The sequence below is a fragment of the Silene latifolia genome, chromosome 5, assembly GCF_048544455.1.
Source record: "Silene latifolia isolate original U9 population chromosome 5, ASM4854445v1, whole genome shotgun sequence".
NCBI lineage: Eukaryota > Viridiplantae > Streptophyta > Magnoliopsida > Caryophyllales > Caryophyllaceae > Silene > Silene latifolia.
In genome coordinates this window covers 40964814-40992366 of record NC_133530.1, presented here as the reverse complement: position 1 = coordinate 40992366, position 27553 = coordinate 40964814, and the positions used below count along the sequence as shown (strand labels likewise).

The 27553-nt window shown below is 32.6% G+C and overlaps 2 protein-coding genes across 2 annotated transcripts; both read left to right on the top strand.

Moving 5' to 3' along the window:
• Positions 1–11465: 11465 nt before the first annotated feature.
• On the top strand, positions 11466–13648 carry LOC141657318 (uncharacterized). Its single transcript, XM_074464496.1, has 2 exons — positions 11466–12107; positions 13562–13648. The coding sequence occupies exon 1, from the start codon at positions 11541–11543 to the stop codon at positions 12087–12089; it is 549 nt and encodes a 182-aa protein (XP_074320597.1). The 5' UTR covers positions 11466–11540; the 3' UTR covers positions 12090–12107; positions 13562–13648.
• A 6737-nt stretch (positions 13649–20385) lies between these two features.
• On the top strand, positions 20386–21372 carry LOC141655266 (protein FAR1-RELATED SEQUENCE 5-like). The gene is made up of 3 exons (XM_074462353.1): positions 20386–20521; positions 20616–21277; positions 21361–21372. The coding sequence occupies exons 1-3, from the start codon at positions 20386–20388 to the stop codon at positions 21370–21372; spliced, it is 810 nt and encodes a 269-aa protein (XP_074318454.1).
• The last annotated feature ends 6181 nt before the right edge of the window (positions 21373–27553 follow it).

Genomic DNA, 27553 nt, shown 5'->3' with positions numbered 1-27553 from the left:
CCAGACTGAAAGATCAGCCTTTGTCTTCTGTAATTGCTTGAGCAAATGATCAGTGGAGTCATCTTTGTTATCATTTGGTGTGACAACGTTGGTTGGACCGTTTTGAGTAGTGTTTTGATATGGACGCCCCGAACGAGTTAGGTGGTCCACGTCTTGGTCTTCACCATTTTGGACTATTTCCTTGACTAGGGAGTGTTCAATGAGATACTCGTCTTTATCGTCATCGGCCCATACTCCATTGATTGTAGCTAGTTCCCTTCTTCTCATGATTTCGTCTTCTAATTGCGTGATTTGGTCGACTAGTTTATCAACCACGGTGACTATTTCTTGCATAGTAGCATTTTGAGAGAAGATTAGTGGCACATGCTCTTTAGGTGTCGCGTTGGGGTCATGTAAAGTTGTCACCACATTTTCCAATTCCCAAACTTGCCTATCCACACTCCTTGCCCATGTGATGAAGTCGGAAATGGTAGGGAAGATAGTAGAGTAGAACCCTTCATTCTCGATCGCGCAGATCTCATCTTCAATTGGAGAAATGAGGTGTGAACAATCTAAGGTAGATTCTTCACTTGTGATCACTTGAATCCCAAGAGGGTTCTGAGTGTTGTTGGGTTTACCTCCCGGCGGTATTGGTAGTCGACCGTCCTCGATCATGTCTTGAAGCACATTTTTCAATTTGTAGCATTTTTCTGTGTCATGCCCCTTGCCCCTATGGTATTCACAGTACGAGTTCTCATCCCAGAATTTGGATTTGTTTTCGGGTTCGGGAGTAGGTCCTATGGGTTGGAGTTTGCCTTGCTTCATTAACCTCTTTAGAGCGTTGGAGTAAGTGTCCCCAATATTTGTGAATTTCTTTGGTGGGGTACTTTTCTTGGATGGCTCGAGAAGGTTAACCTCATCGGTCTTGCTAGTGGAGCCGTATGAACGACTTGTTGAGCCTTGATATCCTCGACCTACCGTTTTGGACAAGAGCCCTTTACGGATGTCATCTTCAATCCTTGTTCCTAGTACGGTTAAGTCCTTGAAAGTTTTGATGTTTTGGTATCTCAAATGATTGGCATAGATGGGTTTGAGATTGTCCACGAACTTATCCACAAGGATAGCCTCATCCGGGCGTTCAACTAGTTGAATACTAGTCTTCCTCCACCTACTTAGGAAGTCGGTGAATCCTTCTTTGTCATTTTGGGTAAGAACCTTTAGGGTGAGCATGTTAATTTGGATCTCGGCGTTATCCGCATATTGCTTAGCAAACTCGATCGCGGCATCTTCCCAAGTAGCGATCTTCTTGTGTTCTAAAGAGTAGAACCATTGATTTGGGATGGTGTCAAGAGATGAAGGAAAGATCCTTAAGAACATCTCAGGTTTGATGCCTTTGATAGACATGTAATCCTTAAAAGCACGAATGTGGTTCAAGGGGTTTTCGTGCCCCTTGAATTTAGGGATATCCGTCATGTTGAAGTTGGTTGGCAATTTGTAATTTACGGCCTCATACTTGTGGTTATTCTCCCTATAAATGTCATCCCCCTTTAAGATACATCAATTGCTCCTCTAAGTATTGGAGTCTTTTCTCGGCTACAGTCATTCCCATGGGAGGATTTTCGTCCTTGAGGTCACTCGCGAAGTCACCCACTACTTCACTTTCTTGAGGAGGCAACCTCCCCTCTACGGCGTTGATCCGTCCCTCGATGGTGTCAAGGCGATCATACACTTGGTCTTGGGTAACTTGGATTTGGGCTAGCGTGGCTAGGATTCGATCATTACCATCTTGAAGTTGGTTGAAGTTCACGTCGCTTGTTTCAGGCATCTTGAAAAACTGGATAAGAGATCGATGACGAATCAAAAACACGATCGACCATTCTAACACACTTGTTAAGAGAGAAAATGTTTTGACTCGTGAAGTGGGTGTGTGCCACTTGTGTTGAGTGAGCTTTGAAGAAAAGACAAAGTTTTGAAAATGTGTATCCTAGTCAACTATAGTGTAGTTGTAGGAGTGGACTCGAAGTGAGGTTTTGAAATGGGCTTGGGCCCGAAATTTGACAGAGTTTTGACTGGGTTTTGCGTTAATCAATGGCCTTTTCGAAATTTTCATTTAAAAATGGGTTTTGATTTTTACAAAAATCGTCATGGTTTCGTTTAGAAATAGTGATCACGTAAGGTACAAACATTTATACAAGCATTATAACGGGATGCTGAGTGTATTTAAAAAGGTTTTGGCTTAAAGGGTGGGTTGCCATACCGAACAATCAAACCCGAAGTCTGTGGAGAGGCTCGTACCAAACAAGAGTAAGGTCGATTCCTAGTCCATTTCCTCAAGTAGTGAAGGTCCTTGATACAAACAAGAGTAAGCATCATGGTATGGATGACGTCAATCGCTATCCATCCTTAGGCCCAAATAAGAATTAGGACCGTTTAGACGGGACGATTGGTCGAATGGGTTGGGTTGGGCCTAGGAAGGCCGAATAAAACGGTCTAGGAAGACCGAGTTATGAAAACCGACAATTGTCTTGTACAAACTATTTCCTAACCTTGTTCAAGTTTCACCCTTTTGGCTACACGTAAGTGTATCTACCCAGCGGAGTCGCCAAACTGTGGACAATGGGCCCACGGGGGCGCTTGGGAAGGAACAAGCGTTTTCATTTTGTGGAGTCGCCACCAATTTATTGTGGAAAATTGGAAACCGTTCGAATACCTCGTGCCATGTCAAGACACAAAGTAGAGACATGAACACCAAGCAATCGTTACCCTTAGCATTCTATGTCTAGAATGACTCTCGTGGATGCCAATGAACACGGATGTTCACAGAGATCTGGAGTAAGGGGTGAGGGTACGTATTAGGAAGCTCTTTTGATCGAACACCTAATCCAGCCTGCCTCGATAGCGGCCTCTACTAATGATTAGGGACATCATCTATACTCGATATATCGTCGATTATATGCATGCAATGCAACATCCAAGTTTTAATCCTAGCATGTGAAGATTATACTAAGTCGGTTAACACGTAATTTAGCATACAATTAATGTCGAAGTAGGATTTAATGCTCAATTACATGTGAAGGCATACAAATGACGCAAGAAACATGGTAAATACAATAAATAAAATTACAATAATGAAAATTACAATGATTACATTGGGTTCATTGATTTATGTCGAAAATACCTTTAAAACGGATAATTTGAGAAAAAGAATAAAAGAAAGAATTAACAAACAAATCAGTAGGCGATAATATGATTAATAGTCAATTATACGTAAACTAATTAATTAGGTCAAGGCAGAACGGAAGTTCAGAGGCAGAACTCAACCTGGAACAAGCGCAGCAGGACTGCGCCCTTTGGAAGAGGCGCAGCAGACGCTGTGTCTGTTCCAAGGTTGAGTTCTGGCTGTGAAGCCGGAACTGCAAATCGTTAATATTAATTGGTGAATTTAAATGATTGATTAATATATTTACTCAGATGGAAGTGATTAACACGTTATTTACATGTGATTGATGGTCATAAAAGCAATAAAACATGGATGAGACGGATCTAAGACGAGTTATTTATATGAACGAACGATTGATTAGTGACATGGGTGAACAAAATAGGTTAAACATGACGAATTAATGACAAACTAATGACGAATATGACAATAGACAGATGAAAATATATCAAAGATCGAATTCCAGAAACCCGATATGAACGAATCGAATTCCTACAACCGGATTGATTTTAATGACAAAAACCCGCAAATATTGGATTATAAGGGATTTAAGTCAGATTTAATGATGAATTAAACGTGTTAATGATGATGAATAATATACATGTGAAATTATTAGGCTATTGTATCAAAGAATTAAAGAAAACAAATGAAAACGAATAAAAGTTGACGAATTAAAGAGGACGAAGGAAGAAGAAAGGAAGCAGGAACTGCGGCAGCCTCACGAAGACGCGCAGCAGGCGCTGCGCTCCTTCGAAGAGGCGCAACAGTTGCTGCGTCCTTTCTCGACGGTTTGTCTTCTGGAAATCCGTAAAAAGAGGTTTTAAACGAGGTTTTAGAAATCGGTTTTAAGGGTGTTTTCGACATAAACCTTACATTAATGATACAAAAAGGTAAATAACAATAATAAAAGAGATATTTACACCCTCAGACTTATATGTTTGACGAAACGAGATGAACTAAGTTTACGATTAGTGATGCTCGACTCGAATGTAGACGAAAGTGCCCTCGTAAGAGGAAAACGATTAAGATTAATTAAGTTGATTAGTTGTGGAGTTGGTCAAATTGGTCGGTCATGCAAACGAGGCTGGTACTCAAAAGGATCCGAGCTTACGTGGTCGAATGTTCAAGCACGTAGACGCCAAAAAGTAAGAACAAAGGTCTAGAATGCAAAGGGAGAAGAGAAGGCCCACACTCACGTGAGAAATATGAGGAACGAAGGCTCCTATTTATACTAATCACGTGAAGGAATAGGGTTTTCGGAGAGACTTTGGAAGTGAATCTCGGAAAGATATGAAAAAGATACGAAAAATACGCAGAAAAGGACTTTGGAAGAGGCGCAGCAGTCACTGCGTCTCTTGGAAGAGGCGCAGCACCTGCTGCGTCTGTTCCCAAGTGGTTTCCTCCTGCGGAAGAAAGATTTCCGTGTTTAAGTTATGGAATAACGGGATAATTTGGTTTTCCTTAATATTTTGTATGAATATTACGGGAAATTGTTTACCAAAGATTAAAGATTGTGAAATATTTATAAAATATGGAATAGAAATATCCGGAACATTCCAGAACATTCTGACTCGGGATTTAGCGGTTATCAGAAAATGAAGACGGTTTTAGGCCCGGACTCCAAATGTACTCTAATTACTGTCAAAACGACCGTATCGGCGCGTAGATGACAACTAAGAGGTAGATATTAGTGTTTGAGCAATCACTTGACGATAAACTTACGAACTGTCACAAATCGTTCCGCGTACCAAACATGCGGCCCAATCATCATCGGGTGGTTTGCGAGGAGTGCAGAAATGAGGTATCTACAATAGTGACTTGGTTTGTAATAATAATCCCTCTAAAGCCACTTATTCTATGTGTTTGCTCCTTAGGTTGCTTGAAATTTTGTAAGTTTGGTTCCTTTAATGATTAGTGTCACTTTAACAAAAAAAAAAGAAGAAGAAGTCTTGCTGTAAGTTTTCCCACTCATTTAGTAAAGGAGTTTGGGTTTATTAATGGTCAATTTGTCATTATTCTAAAAGTTGTTACCTCTATCTAATTTATATGATCTTAATATTATATCATGCATTAGTCTACATATGAAACATGATTGCAGTACAATAAATCGCTACTCCGTAATTAATAACATTTCGTATAGGTCGTTTTGTAATAATATATTTAATCTAAATTTTATAAATATAAAAATTCAAATATTTTCCGCTAAATGTTTTACTTAATTTTAGTTGGCATTGTCTATGAAGATCTTTAACATAGAGTTGTAGCTTCTAATACTACATATAAACTTACAGATAAATATATGTTCTTCCACTCCAACTTAATCTCTCATAGTGTGTAAATATTTAAATTCGCTTTAAATCTATAAAATATAAATAAAATGCTACCCTAAAATGACTAATAAATGCCACGTAGACAAAGTCACGTAGGATCCAAAAATGCCACGTAAATGACATAAATGTGAGCATCAAAACTCATTGTCACGTAATTGTCTTATTTTATAGATTTAATTCATTTTTATATAATTTAATTTAATTTATGTAATCTTTACAAATTTACATCAAAATTTCATAATTTATAATCAATATTGAAATTTTAATTGAACTTTTGTAATAAAAACATGTTAATAAATGTCATAATTTATATTAAAATTGCCATTTTAATTGAAATTTTTGTAATAAAACATGTTAATAAATTAAAACTTTTCATATTACTTAACATGCACCCACCATTTTTATTAAAACGTTTTCTTATTTAATTCATTTTTTAAATTAACATTATAATAAATTGATTAAAACTCTTCATAATACTTAACACTCACCAAATAAATTAAAATTTCTTCCTATCTAATTAACTTTTTTTAATATAATATGTTAATAAATTGATTAGATTTCTTTATACTATTTAATACCCATAATTTTCATTAACATTTTTCCCTATTTAATTCACCTCTTGAGTTGCTCGACAATCAATTATCTAATTTAATAATATCACAAAATAAATTAAAATTAAAGATAAAATATGGGAGTCTGTGGTTGTGTGATGGTTATAAAACCTATAATACCTATGATAGTTTATATCACAATATATATTTAAAATCTATTGCTCATTTTTCCATGAGTTTCTATGTTGTGGATTATATTTTATGGTTTAATTTATTTATTTGATTATAGAGAGTATATTGAGTATTATTATTGAGTATTGTTGTTGTTATGTCCAATAAAGTATATTTTAATTTGTTATGTTATTGGGTTTATAAATTATTTGATTTATATTTAAATTCGTGTTTTCCATTTGGTTTAATTTCATGATTTACATGTGACAATGTTGATTCGTTTGTGAAGTTTTTGCCATGTTGATGTTTTACCTTTTGATCAATATATTTTTTATATGAATTTTAAAGCATCGTGAAATGTATGTGAATGCAGATAAGACAAAGCATCACGTGGGTAATCTGAAGAGGGAAGAAATACAAAAGGCACGAAAATGAGGTAAAATCTATCTATATAATATAATTAAAGGGCTACTTAAAACATTTAATTTTAATTCACATGGCATTTTTATAGAGGTCAATAATAATTCATCTATATTAGTTACTTAATTATTTATTTTTATACAATATTATAAAAAGGCAAAACTATGTATTAAAAAGTTAATTATCTCCAAAATTGTCACATGCTTATAAATACCAAAAAAAAATTAAAAAAAAAACAGTAGTTGCAATCACTAAAAAACTAATATAAACTCTTTATTTTCCTCTCATAAATTTAGTTATTAATCTACCTATTTATTTAACTTTAATTCCATAAGATAATTAAAAAGCAAGCGATACTATCTGCCATTATTATTCTGCATGTCATATTTTAATTTTCGGAAGATAATTTCTAAACCATTCTCATGCAAAGTAGATTGTGTAAAATAATAATAATAATAATAATAATAATAATAATAATAATAATAATAATAATAATAATAATAATAATAATAATAATAATAATAATAATAATAATAATAATAATAATAATAATAATAATAATAATAATAATAATAATAATAATAATAATAATAATAATAATAATAATAATAATAATAATAATAATAATAATAATAATAATAATAATAATAATAATAATAATAATAATAATAATAATAATAATAATAATAATAATAATAACAATAATAATAATAAAGCAAGTCTTTCACATTCCATTTCTCCTTAGACCATATTTATGTCTATATTAGACTTCATAATACAGAGAAAAATCTATAACTCTATAATCTAAATAAAAAATATATAATTTATAAATCTAACTAAAAGGCAAGCCAAACTATCTAGCATAATCTATATGTCATATTTAATTACATACGATAATGTCTTAAACCACTCTTGTATAAAGTAGATTTGTAAAAAAAAAAATTATAATTATTAGTAATCAAGCAAACCTTATACATTCCATTTCTCCTTACTCTTTATTTATGTTTATATTAAATTTCATAATAATGAAAAAAATGATGCTCAAACTCAAAAGTCATGAACCTTGATTCATATTTATACTTATATTAAATTTGATAATAATGAAAAAATGATGCTCAAAAGTTATAAACGCATCCTCAATTGTTTATATATTTTTGTTGGAAAGCAAGATTTATAAAGCAAAATTTTTCTCATCCCTATTGTTAGTAAAACTAAATGTGTCACTAATCTTCCTATGATTCTATCCCTATTGTTAGCAAAAATTTTCTCATCCCTATTGTTAGCAAAAATTTTCTCATCCTTATTGTTAGTAAAACTAAATGTGTCACTATTCTTCCTATGATTCTATTCCAATTAAGAAAAATGTATTAAGGTTTTAGATTATTAACTAACTAATTTATTTCTTTTTTAGTGCAAGTTCCAGTGTTATGAAGTTTTGATCACATTTTTCAACTTCATCGTATGTATTTGTTTTGTTCTCATTTAGGGTCTACCACATCTCTAAGACTTCATTCCTATTCCCTCTTTCTTTCTCTATTTAAAAGGAAGTTTAAGTTAATAACGATAATCTACATAGTATAAAAGACAAGTTATTTCTTGCATTCCTATTGGCTAATAATTTTCAAGACTTGATTTTTTTATTTATTTTGGTAGGTTCTACTATGTCTTCATACCTATTCACTACTACAAATCCAGGCAACTACAACGCCCCTTTAACAACGCTTATTCACGAAAATCACCATAAGACGTTGTAGAATGGATGACGCGAGTTTTACTAAATTAATTACAACGGTTATGTGATTATAACCGTTATTATAGGTTTTAACAACGAGTCAAACTTTCACAACCGTTATTAATATAAAAAATAATAACAACAATTTACTCTGTAATACATTATAACCGTTGTTAATAATTTGACGCAAAATTAGCGCAAAGTTAGTGAAAAGTAATTACAACGGTTATATATAAATCCGTTGTTAATACTTTTTAACAACGGTTTTCTAAGAAACCGTTGTTAATATATTCTCTAATAACAACGGGTTTTTGTGTAAAAACCGTTGTCAATACTTTCCATAATATAAACCACACAAACACAGATCAGCTACAACCACAAACACAAACCTAACACAAACACAAACATACACATACACAAATACAAACACAAACACACACTTTCTCATCGTCTCTTTCTCTATTTCTCATCGTCGCTTTATCATCTACGTCACTGTTGTTGTCATCGTCTCTTACTTTCTCTAATTATCAGGTAAATATCCATGGTTTAATTTAGGTTTTGTCATCTCAGTCATTAATTTCTTTCTCTAATTATTTCATTTCATGTAACTTTATCGATCATTATGTTTTTTCTCTAAGTATTATTCGCTTAATTAGTTTTGTCACTGTTGTTTTTCTGCGTTTATTAGCCTGTAAAACAAATTAAATAAAATAAAACAAAGAAGAAGATGATAGAGAGGAATGCATAATAAACTTAATTAATTAATATATATATATATACATAAATAAATGAATTACATTGCTAAAAATGCAATTCTTAGATATGCATAGAGAGTCTTATTCTCTTCTATGATATCCATCCTCTCCTCCTTTGCTATTTGGAGGTTTCGTTCAGCAGTTGCCATATCGTCATCTAGCTGCAACAACTGCTGCTCTGTCAAGCCGTTTTTTTGGCGTCCTTGAGTGCGACTCGAGCTTCCACAAGGTAGCTCCTGAACTTGTCCTCGATGTCCAGCAACCGGCGGATGAAACTCTTGTTGTACTCGGTCATGGTGCATGTCTTACGGATGGTATCATTCATTGTTGATGAAGTTTGGAGTTTGTTTGAAAGATTTAGGGTTTGGAGTTTGTTTTTGCAGTTAGGGTTTGGAGATATATAGTGAGATAATGGAATGGTTATTGAGATAATGCATGAATTTATACTAAGTAATGTGTCGTTTGAGTTGTTTTTTAATTAATATATGTTTAGGAAGTTGTGTCATCATATCTGTTTCAAATCTTATAACCTTTCTCATTCCATATATTGTCCTTTCATATGCAGGGATTTGGCAGTAATAATGCATGTGCATCGGAATTATAACGGGCCGTAATAATGCATGCATCTAGTAATATATAATTTAATTTTTTTTCAAAAAAAAAAAATAAACAACAACGGTTATTTAAAAAAAAACCGTTGTCTTTAGTTATAACAAAGGTTTTTTATACTGTAACCGTTGTTATAACTTTCCCACCAAAATTTAGTCACCCTTTCCACAACGGTTTTTTCTACTTTAAACCGTTGTTAATAGTTTTCACAACGGGTTTCTTAGGAAAACCAACCGTTGTTAAAACCTTTAACAACGGACGCTTTAACAACGTCCGCTTTTTTATATAACAACGGTTTTTAACCGTTGTTATAGCCTGTATCTGTAGTAGTGATTTAATTACTATCTCTCCTACAATCTTTAATTAATTACTCTATTCTATTGTCTACCTTTTTTAAATAAATGTCTTACACTATATTATGCTTTCTTAATGTATTATAAAAAGATTAATGTACAACTATAAAGTGTATATATTAAAACATAATTAATTATTCCTACATATCTATATATGGAGGGGATAGTTTCAAATAATTGTTTGATAATTGTAATTATATTATTATTTTAAATTATAATTATTTGTAATTTTGTTTTTAATATTTATTCATTTGATTAAATTGTTTAATATATAATTCCGTGCAATTTTGTTGCACGGGCATAAAACTAGTATTGCATAAAACAAATTCCACTTTTTTGTTGGTTAATTCGCATTAGTTACTGAGTTACTTTTTTATAGGGACGATTCATTGGAGAAAGAAGACTATATGGAGAAGTAAAATATTAAGGTTGCTTAAAGAACTATATATTAAAAATTAAGTGTAAGATTGACGACATCAACGTGAATGAGTAATAGTTTTTTAGTTTTTTTTTTTTCAATTGTATTTTTTATTTTGGTATTTGTTGATTTTTTTTCATCATTTTACCTTTGAAAAAATAGCACTCTTTAATTTATTGACTGTAATCTTTATGTTAACATGTCAATGCCCATATTTTTAGTACACGATCTATCATGACTTATTCATGAGGTAATCTTACTATGTGATTTGATATTTTATAAAATCTCAATTACTAGAAACACTAAAAACATCATACTAAAAACAAAATATCCCGTGAAATTACTAGTTTATATCTTTATTTGCTAAGCTCTCTAACATCTTAATCTAAAAAAACGGTGCATTTATGCACGAATTTACACTAGTATCGTTAACAATATTTACAATATTATTCTCAATATATACGTTATCTCTCATTTAAATTCATTATCACTTATTTCAAAAAAAAAAGTCATTATCACATTTGAAGGAGACATTGTTAAGATTTTCTCCCATCAATTCTCTCTTCATCTACAATTACAAGTGTCATATTAATTCTTCTACTTCTTCTACTACTTAGTTCATCTTTATAATGATGAATAAGTGTTTATAATAAGTGCAAAGGCGAGTTGGGGTATGCGCTAGGGTCACGGTATTGGGTTCAAGGAATCACCACATGGACATGGGCAGTGACGTACGACCGGAGTTGAGAGGATAGAGGCTGAAGTTGAGTTGGACAATGTAAGGTCACAAAAAGTTTAGGGATGGTGTTTCGAGGAAGTATCTGATTCTAAAGGGAAGGATCCATGATATTGTCATGTTTAGCTTTTTGCGTGCGTACCATTGTCCTTGTTACGTCTTTGTTACTCTTATTTGTTACTTATAATCCCCCTTCTTATTGTTTAAAATGCTATTGTAATTGTTTACCCCTACAAAAAAATAACAATAGTGCAAATTAAATCATTAAAATGTCGAGTCAAGATCAAGAATTATGGTCTAAGCTCACAATCCGATCATTCGATCCGGTTGGTGACCTCGATGATTTTATGGTATGGGCATCTGACGAAAGGGTGCCAAAATATTGCTTCTGGGATGCCGTCAAGTCAAAGGAGGAAGCAGTAGAGTATATAAACCAAAATGTCATAAACCATCCATATTACAAAGTAATATGTCTAAATAACAGGGCAATTGGTGTCATTTCACTTCAATTCAATGGAGGGAATGATAGGTGCAGATGTGGGGTGGGATATGCGTTGGGATCACGGTATTGGGGAAAAGGAATCGCTGCGTGGGCTGTCAAGACGTTGGTGTCGACGACTTTTGAGGAACGGCCGGAGTTGGAGAGGATTGAGGCATTTGTCGATGTGGAAAATATAGGGTCAATGAAAGTCTTGGAGAAGGTTGGGTTTACAAGGGAAGGTGTTCTGAGGAAGTATTTTATTGTGAAGAGAAGGACTCGAGATATGGTCTTGTTTAGCTTTCTGCGTACAGACATACCTCAACGTGGCCGAGGATAAAGTTTTATACTTTTACATGTAAGACCGTACTACTATATGAATTATGGTTGCATTTCATAGTACTCCGTATTTAATAACTACTTTGATTTAAAGCACCGAATAAATTGTACTTTGTACTCTGTCTATTGTTTTCATTTTTAAATATTGGGTTTTTTGTCAAAAACTACCTTATATTTAGGGGTATTTGTAAAAAAACTACCTTATATTATTTTTCTTGTTTTAGACTACCTTTGTTTTCTAATTTTTTGGTCAAAAACTACCTACGCTGAAAATATGGCGAGGTTTGGTCGATTTAGTGACATTAACATATCTCACATGACTTTCTTAACATCAAATAACAATGATCAACTGCGTCCAAACCAAAATTTAACTTTAGATAAGTAAAATTAATGAATTTCACATTTCAATAATAACAACAAACATGTACTAAAGTTGAGCGTAAGTACTTTATGACATTCCAAAATCGGGCCTTACTAAGATTAAAACATAAAAGAATCATGTGAGATATGTTAAAGCCGGAAAATAGACCAAATATGTCTAGATTCTTAGCGTAGGTAGTTATTGACCAAAAATAAAGAAAATAAAGGTAGTTGAATACAAAAAAAATAATATAAGGTAGTATTTTTACAAATACACCTAAATATAAGGTAGTTTTTGACAAAAAACCCTTAAATATTCAATAAAATTGTTCTATTTTACAATACCTTATTGGTACAAACTACAATGGAGTTGACAATCAAAATCAAGTGAGCCGAGATACGGTGAGGATTAGGTTTGTGCATACAAATGAACCTACAGTTCACCAAGAATGAATTTCATATGTTTCTATACATAACCACTAACTGGCTTTCACTATTGGTGATTTAAATAGAACCATGCATCGGTCTAAATTGAACTGCTAATATCACATGTAAATATATTACCAATCTTGTATGTACTCTCCTTCCTATTATTAGTCCAACTTTCCCTTGGGAGTAACTTTCCTTTGCATTTTCCACATGCATTTAGCATGAGCGCGCTAAGAGTCTAAGGCTGGAGTTGGCTATTTGAGAACTTTCCTTCTCTAGTGTTGGCTATTTGAGCAATGTTGTTTTTTTCAATTAGTTTAAAGTACGGAGTATTTGATTACGAAATAAAATAGTAGACGAAAATCAGAGTCGATATTTTTTTTCTTTGGTGTAAAAGTTAAAAAGGCTTTAAAATACACGGTAAAGGTGATTTGAACGAGAGACCTATCATCCATGAGATTTGAATCTCTGCCACTAGACAAGATTTCACTGGTAAATGAACTCAAAGTCATATGAGACTTGGCAATTGGCATGGAACAGGTGCATGTGTCAGCTACTGTGATTCAAATACTAAACATAAAAGCAAAACTTTTAAATTGCCTTGATCAAAGTTTGAGGTTCAGATCAAGCTCAGCTGATTCATTTTGCCTCATAGGTGACTTATGTTTTAAAGATTCATTGCAGTTTGGAAGCGAATCCGTCTTTGAAGGCTCAATGTTGTAATTCTGAGGAATACTAGCATCATTCCCCATTGCCTGCATCAATGCTGTCATGTTGCACTTTCCAACAGCGTCCAAATTTGTGGGCGCATTGAACCTTCTTATGGGACCCATCCTAGGGGAGTACTCATAATGTGTGGGCCACCCAGGGTTGAATGCTGTACCGACAGGCGGCTTAAACCTCTCTAGGGCCTGCCCTAGACCAGGCAGGCCTTGAGGGAGGCCGATCGCAGGGTGAGAGTACACAGGCTTTGCCTGAAATCCCTGAAATGCTCTCTCAGTATATCCAGAATATGGATGATATCCGAAACGATGTCGTCCAAAGTTAGACCCAGGGAACTGAGCCAATGTTTCCCTTGGGAGGTTATAGTCATAAAAGAAAGGGTTATTACTAAAGTCACGCGCAGCTTTCAGAGCTTTTTGAAGCTCCCTCTCTTGCTTATGTGCATTTTGATGTCCTCCTAATGCTTGTGTAGACGCGAAAGTCTGGCCGCAGAATTTGCACATGATGGGACGTTGAGATGAAGAGCCGGACAAGTGGAGAGGCAAAGCAAAGGGTTTGGAAGACTCTCCTTTACTCCTCCCCTCATTGCGTTTCAAGTTTACATTCAGCGCGATTTCTTGTTTTTGATTAACATTTTGGTTAATTTTTGATAGTTCAGTAGAAGTTTTATTGTTTTGCATGCTATTTCTTTCTGCTGGATCATTACAAACTTGTTTTCCTCTATCTGAAGAAGATTTTTTCGATGTTTCCATGAGTGGTTTTGATTTCGAGCGTAAGTTTAGCTCAGGTTTTGAATCTCTGGGTGTGGATTACAATGCAGGAATAATAGAATCAATTTATAGTACTAAACAGCTGATGTTCACAGTCAAATATGGAATGATGTCTCTGGATTAGTATGATACGCAAAATCGATCTGCTAAGATGTAGATTTATAGTTTGTAGGTAAATAGCAGAAAATATGAACATTTTCATGATAATTCTCTAAATGTGACAGGATTGTGTTTTTGGGATTGATTCATTTCACATAATGCAAGTCTTCTTTGATCTTGATCTGATCTTCACTTCATTAGGTAGAAAATGGTAATCAATTAAGGGTTATAAGGTTTTTCTTTTGGAAGAGTGTCAGTTTACAGGAGTGTATGTAGCACACAATATTGAAGAACAAAACTGGTTGCATAGTTCATTAACATTAGCCCAATGCCTTTGCCTAGTAGATTCTCCTACGTGGCGAGATACGAATGTAAGCCGTACATAGTTTTACTCTTGTGTTGCATAATAAGGTTGCATGGCCTATAAAGAGAATTGTGTCAATGAATGACGCTATTACACAAAGCCAAAAGAACCCGAACTGATTTATTGACTTATTCCATCATAATCTTACACCAGGAATGGCGAAGTTTGGTTCCATTGGAGACTCGGCTATCTATCATGAGTACATTGCTCAATATGGATGGAACTTCTAAAAGACGGTCTTATGCTAAAAAAAACGTTAAAATCGACTTTACTTTTCATTAGGGAATGAGTCTTTTTATTAGGGAATAAGTATGATAGGGCGGTTTTAAAGGAGACCTAATACAAAAAGAGACAACGGTTTTCTTTTATTTGCGCGGTAGCTTAAGAAGGATTTTCCCCTTGATTTTAATTATGGTGTGCATATTCATTTCACATTATGACCTTTTAACAATCCAAATAAGTTTCCTACAAAGAATTTTCATCAAGAAAGTAAGAAATTGAAATCTTGTGATTCAATCTTGATTTCTGGTGAGATTCTCTTTTTTACTAACATGTTAAAATTGCCCACGGTTTCAAAGAAACTCATTTTGGATTCTCCTTGAGTCCTTGTACAATTTATATTGTGTGTATTATTATATTTATGTTGTGAAATAAAGACGAGAGAATTGTAGAGAGAATTTAGAGAGAATAGAAGAGAGACAAAACTATATTCTTATTACATTATGAGAGGTATATATATATACACATACAATGGTAGAGTTTCTATAAGATAATATATTTTATAATCCTATAAGATATGGACATCCATATAATAATAATATTTCATAACACTCCCCTTGGATGTCCATTACTGAAAAATATGCCTCGTTAAAAACCTTACTAGAAAAACCCTATGGGAAAAATGCTAAAAAGGAAAAGAATACAATAATCTTCAAACACACGTGATAATAGCTGCCTCGTTAAAACCTTTCCATGGAAAACGCAGTGGGACAAAACCATAGATAAGGAAGAAGAGTACAGCGCGTGTCAACTCCCCTGATGGTTACATAACTTGATAAATCTTGAAATGAACCATGCTTTGACGTAGCTTCTCGATCGTTGAATAAAATCCATCGTAGTTGATAAACTTGATATCTTCAAACACAAAATCTCATTGAAGATGGCGATATCCGTCACAAGCTTGTGACGGATACCGTTTCCTCTCACAAAATACCCATGAGAGGTAAGTGGGGAAGCACATGGGGGGTGCCCCACCTTGTTCTCTCTCCCTTTTTGTGAGAGGTCTTCAGATTGTGATGGGATTAGTCCATCACAAGCAAGACGCTTTGATCTTCAAATCCATGATAATTTTAATCTTCATATTTCTTTAATTCTCACAATCTGGGTGTAGTCATTTGTGATGACTCTTAGATCATCATTTCAAATAATATTTCCACAATACTGATATGGAACTTCTTGATAGATGACATAACATTATATGTTAAGAATAACTCATCTTAATAATCATAGCGTATCAATGCGCTTATTGTGCTACCTCGTTAAAAGCCTTGCTAGGAAAAACTCATTGGGACAAAAACCTAGTCGAAGGGAAAAGAGCGTAGCCATCATTCCTTAATTCCTTTTCTTAAGGAGAATCGATCTGATAATTATTGAATAAATCATCCAATACTTTTGAGCGCTTTTCTTTGCTAAACCACATATGTATGAATTGACATTCTCATTGTAGACTTTGACTACATTATTTTCCAATCGTTATGGTACTTCTGGACCATAAACTAATTTCACATGTTTAGCATGAAGCTCATTTAAATCATTATTCTCATATGCTCAAACTTCAGGTTGAGACAATAATAACTTCCTTCAATTAACTCTACAGGAGTTTGAATTTTTCATTTTGGAACCTTTCAATCGTGTCGTAGAGGTTCATATATAATCATGAGTTTCCAAAACTCAATTAATAAAATATCATCAATTATAAGAGGCTGTAAAATATATTTCTCTTTTTAAACATTTATCAAACTATAACAATATTTCTCTTTTTAAACATTTATCAAACTATAACAATATAAATAATTATGTGCATGCATATGATATGTAACTAATTCTAAACAACAATAAAAACAATGCAATAATGTATAATGTATATATAATAACAATAAGATGCAAATGATAAACTTATTATCTAAAATGCACATGATGATGACTCAAAATGCAAACTGTACAATTTCCTTTTTCCAATATTCATAACTTAAATTGACTTCAAGTCAATAACTGGACATCTAGTCCATGAGCTCATTTATAATCATAGATTATATGTCGACAATCAAAATGGACTTAAATATAAGATCCCCAATTTATAGTCCATTAAACTCCGCGCGCAAATGCATATCGGTTCCTTAAATATATCGATATAATTTCAATATCTTGCGATATTATCAGTAATGAATCAGTGATATCTGAATATATTTGGTACCATTCATTTTCTACATAGGCCATCTATTATCATTCAGATATTTATGTTACTTCCGGGACATCCAAATTTCTTTACTCCATAGGAGTACCAACTGCCTAAACTTGCCATTTTCTTATAACTAGAAATATGTGAACCGATATGACTCTTACACTATATTTCACGTGTGCTTTATTGTTCAATTTGGCAAGAATCTAATTTTTCATTACATATATTTTCTATGACTAATGTATAGCTCGCTATACCAGATATAGGGCTAATCTGTCTATAATTAAATCATATATTTTAATGTAACATATCACATTTTGATAAGGTGGTAAAGTGGTATCATAATACATCTTCATAACCAAATGAATACCATCATTTGTAATTCCATGAACCTCTACTTGATGTATTTTATATTGAAAACAAACCACCAATTTTTATTGGATTGTGGATAATTTACTTGTTTGTTTTTACCAGACTTTTCCTTATCATTCCCCCAAGATGGTAAAAAACATAACCACCTTAGGACTTAATTTCTCATATCACCGATAAGAATTTATATGGGCATTTTTTGTATAATAAGAATATAATGCAGTTGGATTTTTAATGTGATGAATCACAATGCCCAATTCGGAGACTAATAACGATTCCATATAATAATCAAACTGTAATCTCCAATATTAAATATATATATATATATATATAGAGAGAGAGAGAGAGAGGCAAGATCCGGTGAGTTTGACACTTTTCGTGAGTTTCCCCCGCATATATAAGCAAATGAGTTGACAAAACCCAATTATCAAAAATTGAGCCGTCATAATCGCCCAGCCGCTTTTCTCTCTTTCTCCCCTTTTCTCTCTACGATAAAACACTCTATTTCATCAAAAAACCACGCGAATTTTTTTCATCAGTTCTTCAAATTTTGATCAACAAATTTGATCAAGAAATTCATCAGTTCTTCAAAATTTGATCAACAATTCGTTCATTATTTTGATTCTTTCAATTAAAACTATCAATTTGTTCATCAATTTTTCGAAATTTGATCCACAATTCTCTGAAAACCCTAATTCTTCAAATTCGATCAAGGTATTGATATTTCTTCCGATTTCGATTTAATAATCGAATAATTTGTAATTGAATCAAATAACAAATTCTCGCCTTGATTTACGTGTTTTTCCAATAAAATTCACTTCAACGATCTGAATTCAGACGATCAAACGCTTACTATGATTGATAATAATGTTGATAATCAAACAACGATGAATTCAGGTATAAATTTGTGACATAATCTTTGATATAAAACGTTGTTATTACGTTGATAAGTTTTTTGTTCAAATTACTGATTGCATGTAAGTTGTTTTCATATTGTTTTCATAACAGTAATTGCATGTAGGTTTTCATTCATGATATCATTCAATATCTAGTATTTGAATAATTGGATTACAATAATACAATAACTGCCTTACAGTATTAAAATAGCTTTGATATTACATTAAAATAACTGTGTGTGCATTGTGGTGGACTAGGCTACCAATTCCACTAAAACCCTCCCCCCCCCCCTGATAGAATAATTGCATTTGTATAATACAATAACTGTGTGTGCATTGTGGTGGACTAGGCTACCAATTCCACTAAAACCCTCCCCCCCCCCCCCTGATAGATTAATTGCATTTGTATAATACAATAACTGCATTATAACGTTAAAATAATTGCTATAATAGAGATTGTTTTTTTCTTAATAAATACTACTTTATAGGATCTGACAAAAAAAATCCTTACAATAACTACTCTTTAATAATGAAATAACTTTGATATTACATTAAAATAACTGTGTGTGCATTGTGGTGGACTAGGCTACCAATTCCACTAAAACCCTCCCCCCCCCCTGATAGAATAATTGCATTTGTATAATACAATAACTGCATTATAACGTTAAAATAATTGCTGTAACAGAGATTGTTTTTTTCCTAATAAATACTACTTTATAGGATCTGACAAAAAAATCCTTACAATAACTACTCTTTAATAATGAAATAACTTTGATATTACATTAAAATAACTGTGTGTGCATTGTGGTGGACTAGGCTACCAATTCCACTAAAACCCTCCCCTCCCTCCCCCCCCCCCCCCCCCTGTGATAGAATAATTGCATTTGTATAATACAATAACTGCATTATAACGTTAAAATAATTGCTATAACAGAGATTGTTTTTTTCCTAATAAATACTACTTTATAGGATCTGACAAAAAAAATCCTTACAATAACTACTCTTTAATAATGAAATAACTTTGATATTGCATTAAAATAATCTGTGTGTGCATTGTGGTGGACTAGGCTACCAATTCCACTAAAACCCTCCCCCCTCTGATAGAATAATTGCATTTGTATAATACAATAACTGCATTATAACGTTAAAATAATTTTTGTAATGAGATTGTTTTTTCCTAATAAATACTACTTTATAGGATCTGACAAAAAAATCCTTACAATAACTACTCTTTAATAATGAAATAACTTTGATATTACATTAAAATAACTGTGTGTGCATTGTGGTGGACTAGGCTACCAATTCACTAAACTAAACCCCCGATAGAATAATTGCATTTGTATAATACAATAAATCGCATTATAACGTTAAAATAAGCGTTGTAGCAGAGATTGTTTTTTTCCTAATAAATACTACTTTATAGGATCTGACAAAAAAATCCTTACAATAACTACTCTTTAATAATGAAATAACTTTGATATTACATTAAAATAACTGTGTGTGCATTGTGGTGGACTAGGCTACCAATTTCACTAACCCCCCCCCCCCCTCGATAGAATAATTGCATTTGTATAATACAATAACGCATTATAACGTTAAAATAATCGCGTAGCAGAGGTTGTATTGTTTTGTTTTGTATAGAATCTAAGATATTGAAATTAATAATACCATAACAGTTCTCCTGTTTTAATTTTTCCAGGCATTGAAATTAATACTACCAATGCAACAACTTTTTCTACACCCACTGTTGCGCCCTCGAAATAGGAGAAAATACTATCCATAATCTGGGATTGAGATATACTCCAGGTGGCAGTGAGGAGTGGAATAGGATGGTAGAAAATGGTTTCAAACCTGCTCTGGAATTAATGTTTGTAAAGCTGGAGGAGGTAATAGAGTTTTACAATTTATATGCTGTGGCTTGTGGTTTCATACCAAGAAAGTACACACAAACAAGATTCCGTGATGGTTTGATAGGCAAAAAATCAATGGTCCTGCAAATGACATGGATTCAAAGAGGATCGCAAAAAACTCAAACTTGTTGTTGAATTTGAAAACACAGAAGAGAAAAAGAAGAGGAAAAGGTCTGTAGAGCCAAAGAAAACAAAAATAACAAGATTTGGTTGCAAGGCAAAAATACGGTTTTGTGCTGTATTCAATGACCTTAAGGAGCTAATAGGGTATGCTATTGATACGTTTTATGAAGGTCATAATCGGACTCGCTCACTCAAAGAACGGGAATTCAGGAAAAACGTAAGAACACTTAACCTTTACATGAAGCGCATAATTGTTAACAATTGTAAACTCAACATCAGGGCTACCAAGACATTTAGAATTCTGGCCGAACAATCAAATGGGTATGCAAACATTGGTGCATCTCTCACAAAATTCAAGAACTTCAAAAGAAATATTAAATGTTATATAGGTGAGAAGGATGCTGACATGATTCTCGATTATTTAAAGGCACGTTCTGAATCACAAGATGGCTTTTACGATGCTTACCAAGTTGATGAGGATAATTGTTTGGCTAAAATCTTTTGGGCAGATGCACAAGCAAGAATGAATTATTCCTTGTTTGGGGACACCATCACCTTTGATCCTACTTACGGTACTAACAAGTACCACATGGCCTTCACCCCATTCACTGGTGTTGACAACCACAAAAAATCAGTGACTTTTGCTGCTGCACTTGTCGATCATGAGAACGATGGGTCATTCATTTGGGTGTTTAAGAAGTTCCTTGATTGTATGGGCAACAAGGAACCTCAGTGCATTCTTACTGATCAAAATCCGGCAATTATATTAAGTCTTTACAATAATTATACTAAGTCTTTACAATAATTATACTAAGTCTTTACAATAATTATCCTAAGTCTTTACAATAATTTACAATAATTGAAAAAATAACTGCTACAAAACTTTAAAATAACTACACTACACCTTTACAGTAACTACACAAAAATGATTGAAAGAATGATTGGAACTTACATCAGCGGCCTTTGCTCGAATAACATCATCAGTATCAAAACAGTCAGGCAGTTCCAGATACTTTTTCCCCTGTTCAGGTTTATCAACGACTGCACACACCTCAGCAGCTTTTGCTTCTCTTAAGCGTTTGCATACAGGATACACACCATTGACATATTCCTCATTACCTAGAGAACCAGAATTGAGCTCTGAAATACCCCTACTAACAAAAGACTTCTCATCCCAGTGCTTGATAAGAGGAGTCTCAGAAGACATTGTATTTTTCTTAAAAGACATACGATGGAAGTATGCCACCATAACAACAAGTATGCAACCACGCAAAGTAGACGACCCAGTTCTACACCGCTCAACACCTTCGACTAATTTATCAAACACATACCCACACCAATCCAAATGGTGGATACGTGAAACATCTTGCACCGCTTTAAGAATTGAAAAGTCAATTCCATAATTTGAAGGGGGAGCAAGGACAATGGACATAGCATAAAGCACAAACAGCCTCCGAAATTCATCTCCCCCATCATCCCCCATATCAGTAATTGCATTATAAACAGCAGGGATAGTAACATAATTTGTCCCTTCTACCTTAAACTTCTTCCGGAACTCAGCTTTCAACGTTTCTTGTGAAGACAATACACTATGTCCAGTGTAAACAACCTCAACCTTATCACCACCATTTGGCAATCCAAAAACATCATCTTTTGACAGAAAAAATTTGACATCTCTTGCTTGAAAAATATGAGCAGTAGCATTAAAGTGTTTTACAAACAATGGTATAACATCCAATGGTATACTGCTCACTTTAAAATCAAGCAAACCACCAAATCCGATCTCAATGATGACCTTTCACGATTTGGACCAAGTTGTTTTACCAGATTAACAAACCATTAGGACGACAACTCACTTTAATGTTTGCAAAGACCGAAAATGGAAAATCAAGCAAAATATAAAAAGAGTAACACATCAAATAAACAGAAACTCATAACAAGGGGGCATGACACATATACTCACATGTTCAATCTTGCAGTTCGGGAACCTTATCGAGCTTCTTTTTGGGAAATTTACTTTTGAGCGTTTCAAATCAGCTTTATTACCATCTTCGGGCTCTCGCTACGTTTAGGACCCATTTGTTTTTATCACCGAGCAAATGAATACAAAATGATCAGAATAAAACACAAAAAATATGACAACAACTAATACAATAATTGAGTTTTAATAATACAATAATCAAAGATACAACAATACAATAATCGGACTTGACTAAAATGATAACTAAATAATACTACGTATAGAATAACTAAATTACTATATTACAATAACTATCACAATACACTACAATAACAACATCAATATATTACAATAACAAACTTTTCGATTAAAATAAATGGACTTACTAAAAGTCGACTTTTAAACACTAACCAAAGATCAATATCTAAAATAATACTCATTACAATAACAGATTTTCTAAATTACAATAACTAGCACAAATACATTACAATAACAACATCAATATATTACAATAACACAAATAATTACAAACAAACACACATTATGTTCATTAGAATGTACAGGAATTCAAAACAAAAAAGAAAAGCCTCAAGAAAAGATACAAAAATGAAAATATGAATTACAAAACTCTAAATTATGCGGAAAAATTGAAAAAATTTAATTTAACAACAAAAACAAAACAAATTAAACTATATACTAAACAAAATGAAGAATAAACACAGAAAATAAAAGAAAATCAAGTAGAAAACAAGAAGAGGAACCGAAAATGGAGTAGAAAATCAGCGGAAATTGAGCACAATAACTGAAGTTCAATTGAGTTCATTGATTACCTGTTGAGAGAAACCGAAAATGGAGTAGAAGGACGAACAAATTGAGCACAATAATCAAGTTCAATTGACGAGAACCACGAACGAAACCGATTTAACGAAATTATGAGAGAAACATTTAAAACCGACGAGGAATGCGAAACCGATTTAACGAAATTATGAGAGAGAGAGAGAGAGAGAAAGATAGAGAGATAGAGAAACTGACTGAAAAAGTGGGAAAAAAGAAGTTCAAGTGTCAAAAATTTGCTTTATATATGAGATGTAAGATTAAATCTCAGCCACATATCTTATGTTAGATGAATGGTCCAGATTTAGAGGGGTAACTCACCAAAAGTACCCTAACTCATTTGATCCTATATATATATATATATATATATATATATATATATATATATATATATATATATATATATATATATATATATATATATATATATATATATATATATATATATATACTCAATCTCCGTGTAATGTCTTGCCTTTAATAAATTTACACGAGAGAGTTTTCAGCACTTATATTTTCCTTAGGATAAACTTCAGGTTTATCAAAACGGGTGTATGTAATAAGAACCCGGATGGCCTGAACTGTCACATCCAGATCATTTCATGTCAAATTTCTTAGTTGTCAACAACCCATGACAATCTTTTATAATCTATCCGGTTAGATAAATGATGTGACATAAGACACAACAGATGTCTCGTATATGTAGGCAAGAATTATCAATGTTCCTTCAGGGAACATGACTATATATCACTCTTTCAGTATTTTCATAAAAAAAAAATTATTATGTCACGCACTCAACAAATATTTTTATAATTGACAGAGGGTGTATCTTTAAACCAATTATAAACAATAATTATAATATAGCACAATCAAATTTATAATACCATTATCCTTACATAATTACACTGTTAACCGTAATTGATATATAGCTTTTTACCTGTTATTACAAGTCTAACGTTATATGTGATTAATAGGTAAATTGTTTTAAGATATGTGGCAAGTAACAACACTATCTAGCTATTAGTAAATCAACATCGTCCAAATCAAGATATGCATCATCATTGTTTTTGTTTCGGATAAATATCACTATATCTCATGATAAGACCCTATTATATGGTATAATTATGGTTTGTGCAACGATATGACTAATAGGGAATAAGGTCGGCAACGCACATAATAAAATAATTGGTTATGTATACTTTTATTATCAGCCAGTTACAACAAAAACCAAATTATAGGACCAAATCCATGATGACACTAATGATACCAAATAAAAACTCTAAAGCGTCATGTTAAAATATATGTACATTAATCATGAATGAACTATTTTTAAAGTAACAAAAATTAAACATGGAGTCTCTTATACTCAGCATAGTTCGCAGAGTATTATACTAAACCGGGTTAGGAATCAACATTCATACTAGATTACCACATTATAACAACTTACGTCAAGATATTAGTGGAGTTGAGTTGAATTATCGTGAATACTGATCCAGTAAAGAGGATTTTGGTCATAATTTGTAAATATTGTGAATTTCAAGTCACAATTTCAGTATTTGTAACATTTATGAACTTCAACCATAATATGAATATCCAAATTTCATCTCGCAGATCACTTTTCTTTTCTCATATCAAATTCTTGCATATGTGTATCTCATATTCTCACATGACTTTTCATGAAATATTCACTTTCATGAGATATTTTTATTTCTTTCAATGAACGAATTTGGCTTAATAAGGCCACATCATTAAGCTCAATTAAGGCTTCTTTAGTTGGCTCATCAAATGCCACATTATTAGGTTTAATTAAGGCCGCAATATTAGGCTTATCATAACGCCATATTCTCGATCTCTGCTACAGACAGAGTCTTTATGAGATGTCACATTCACTTCAAGGAATGAATTAAATTTCATATATCATTATACTGTCAACTTCAGGTGAACAAGAATCAATTCGCAAATAAATTTGTTTTTCATAAAGACCGCTTTAATTGAAGAGTGGTTCATATACTCATAGACGTGGACTTCTGGCCACTTACACTTATACAATATGAATATATTGTACTGATGAGACGGTGTTAAAATATTACACACCTTTAAAACTTTGAACTTCAGGTCAAAATTATAATATGGACATATCTCCTCATCTTTGTAAAATAATTCTTTTGGAGCTTCAGGCCCAAAATTAAATGATATGTCCCCTTTGAAAACTTGTTCACCAAATATATGGAACTTTTCAATAATCAATAGTATAATCTATAAGATTGATGTAATAATAATTATATACACTATTATAAAATACTTCCGAATGAACTATATAATCAAAATATATTAATTCCCTTAATACACAACTAGTATATTTCCCGTGCTACAGCACGGTATTTTTTAGATTTGTTTTATAAAGAAATTTTCTTATTAAATTAATTGTATAAATTAACTATATTTGGAGTTTAATGTTATAATGTACGGAGTACAAATATAATCTTAGTAAGAGATAGAAAACGAAAGTTTACTACAATCAAAAGACATTTTATAAGTTATTTTTGTCTGAAATTGTTTTTAACTATAATGTTATATCGTTATATGATATGACATAAAATAAAATTAAGTGTTGTAAGATCTAATTAAAATGTGTATTACTTTATAACGAAAACAGGTAAAATTAGTATACTACGCATTTAAAAAGACAATTTAAAATAATTATCTAATATTTTTTATTTTTATTTTTTATTTACATAAAAATTTGTTACGTCTTAGAAAACCATATTTTGAGTCTAACTGATGAAGGATAATACTACAAAAAGGAGATTTGCGTAACTTTAGAGTATAACTGATAAAGGATAACATTTATGGAAATGATTGTATACTAATAAATTAGGGATAATAATTATTTTTTGTAAAAGAGATAAATATAAATGTAATATTGTTTCCATATATTGTTTTGAGAGTTATTTTCTTAGGCGGGAAAACTACTAAGAGTTTTTATTCTCTTAGTAGTCGGGGAAATAGGTAAAAACAATATACTACGCATTTAAAAAGACAATTTATAAATAATTAACTAATATTTTTTTATTTAAATAAAAATTTGTTACGTCATAGAAAACCATATTTTAAGTCTAACTGATGAAAGATAACATTTATGGGAATGATTGTATACTAATAAATTAGGGATAATAATTGTTTTTGTAAAAGAGGTAAATATAAATATAATATTGTTTCCATATATAGTTTTGAGAGTTATTTTCTTAGGCGGGAAAACTACTAAGAGTTTTTATTCTCTTAGTAGTAGGGGGATATCAAACTCATTCAGTTATATTTACCAAACATCGTTGTTAACAATGAAACGTATAAGTTGTAACAATGTGAAAATTGCATGTGTCAGGACAATGTAATAAACAAGTATATTGATTTATATTTTTTTTCTTTTACATAGCTAATAGGTTAGTAAACATACCTGCGTAAACATACATGCGCAATAGGAAACGGTATTGAAAAATAAAATTAGGGTTAGAGACTCGTGCTGATAACGTGTTGTGAAATAAAGACAAGAGAATTGTAGAGAGAATTTACAGAGAATAGAAAAGAGACAAAACTGTATTTTTTTCCATTATGAGGGGGGTATATATGAATTTTTTGCTAAAATGGGCAAGTTTGACTAATTATTTAACGAAATGGGTCGACTTTGAAATTAATTACCCAAAATGGGTCCACGTCATACCCGAACCTAGGTTTGTAATTAAGTCGCCATCCCGGTTGGAGACTATACTCAAATTGTAACCAAACCTAAATTTTGTTGCCATGATTACTCAGCATAAAAACGCCATGGGGCTTGGCTACTTGGACTAAAGTCGCCATGCGCCTTGGCTACTTGAATGGACAGTATTTATGCCAATTTGGAGGAAATAGTTGAATTTGTCAAAGGGTGAAGTCGCCAGGGGGGTGGCGATTTGGCTGAAAGTAGCCATGCGCCTTGGCGACTTCAATGGGCAGTATTTATGCCAATTTGGAGGAAATAGCTGAGTTTGTCAAAGGGTTAAGTCGCCAGGGGAGGTGGCGATTTGGCTGAAAGTAGCCATGCGCCTTGGCGACTTGAAATGTGGCAGAATTTGATGAATATGATGAAACTGAATCAGCTTAAAATCGTCATGGTGGCTGGCGTTTTGGACCAAA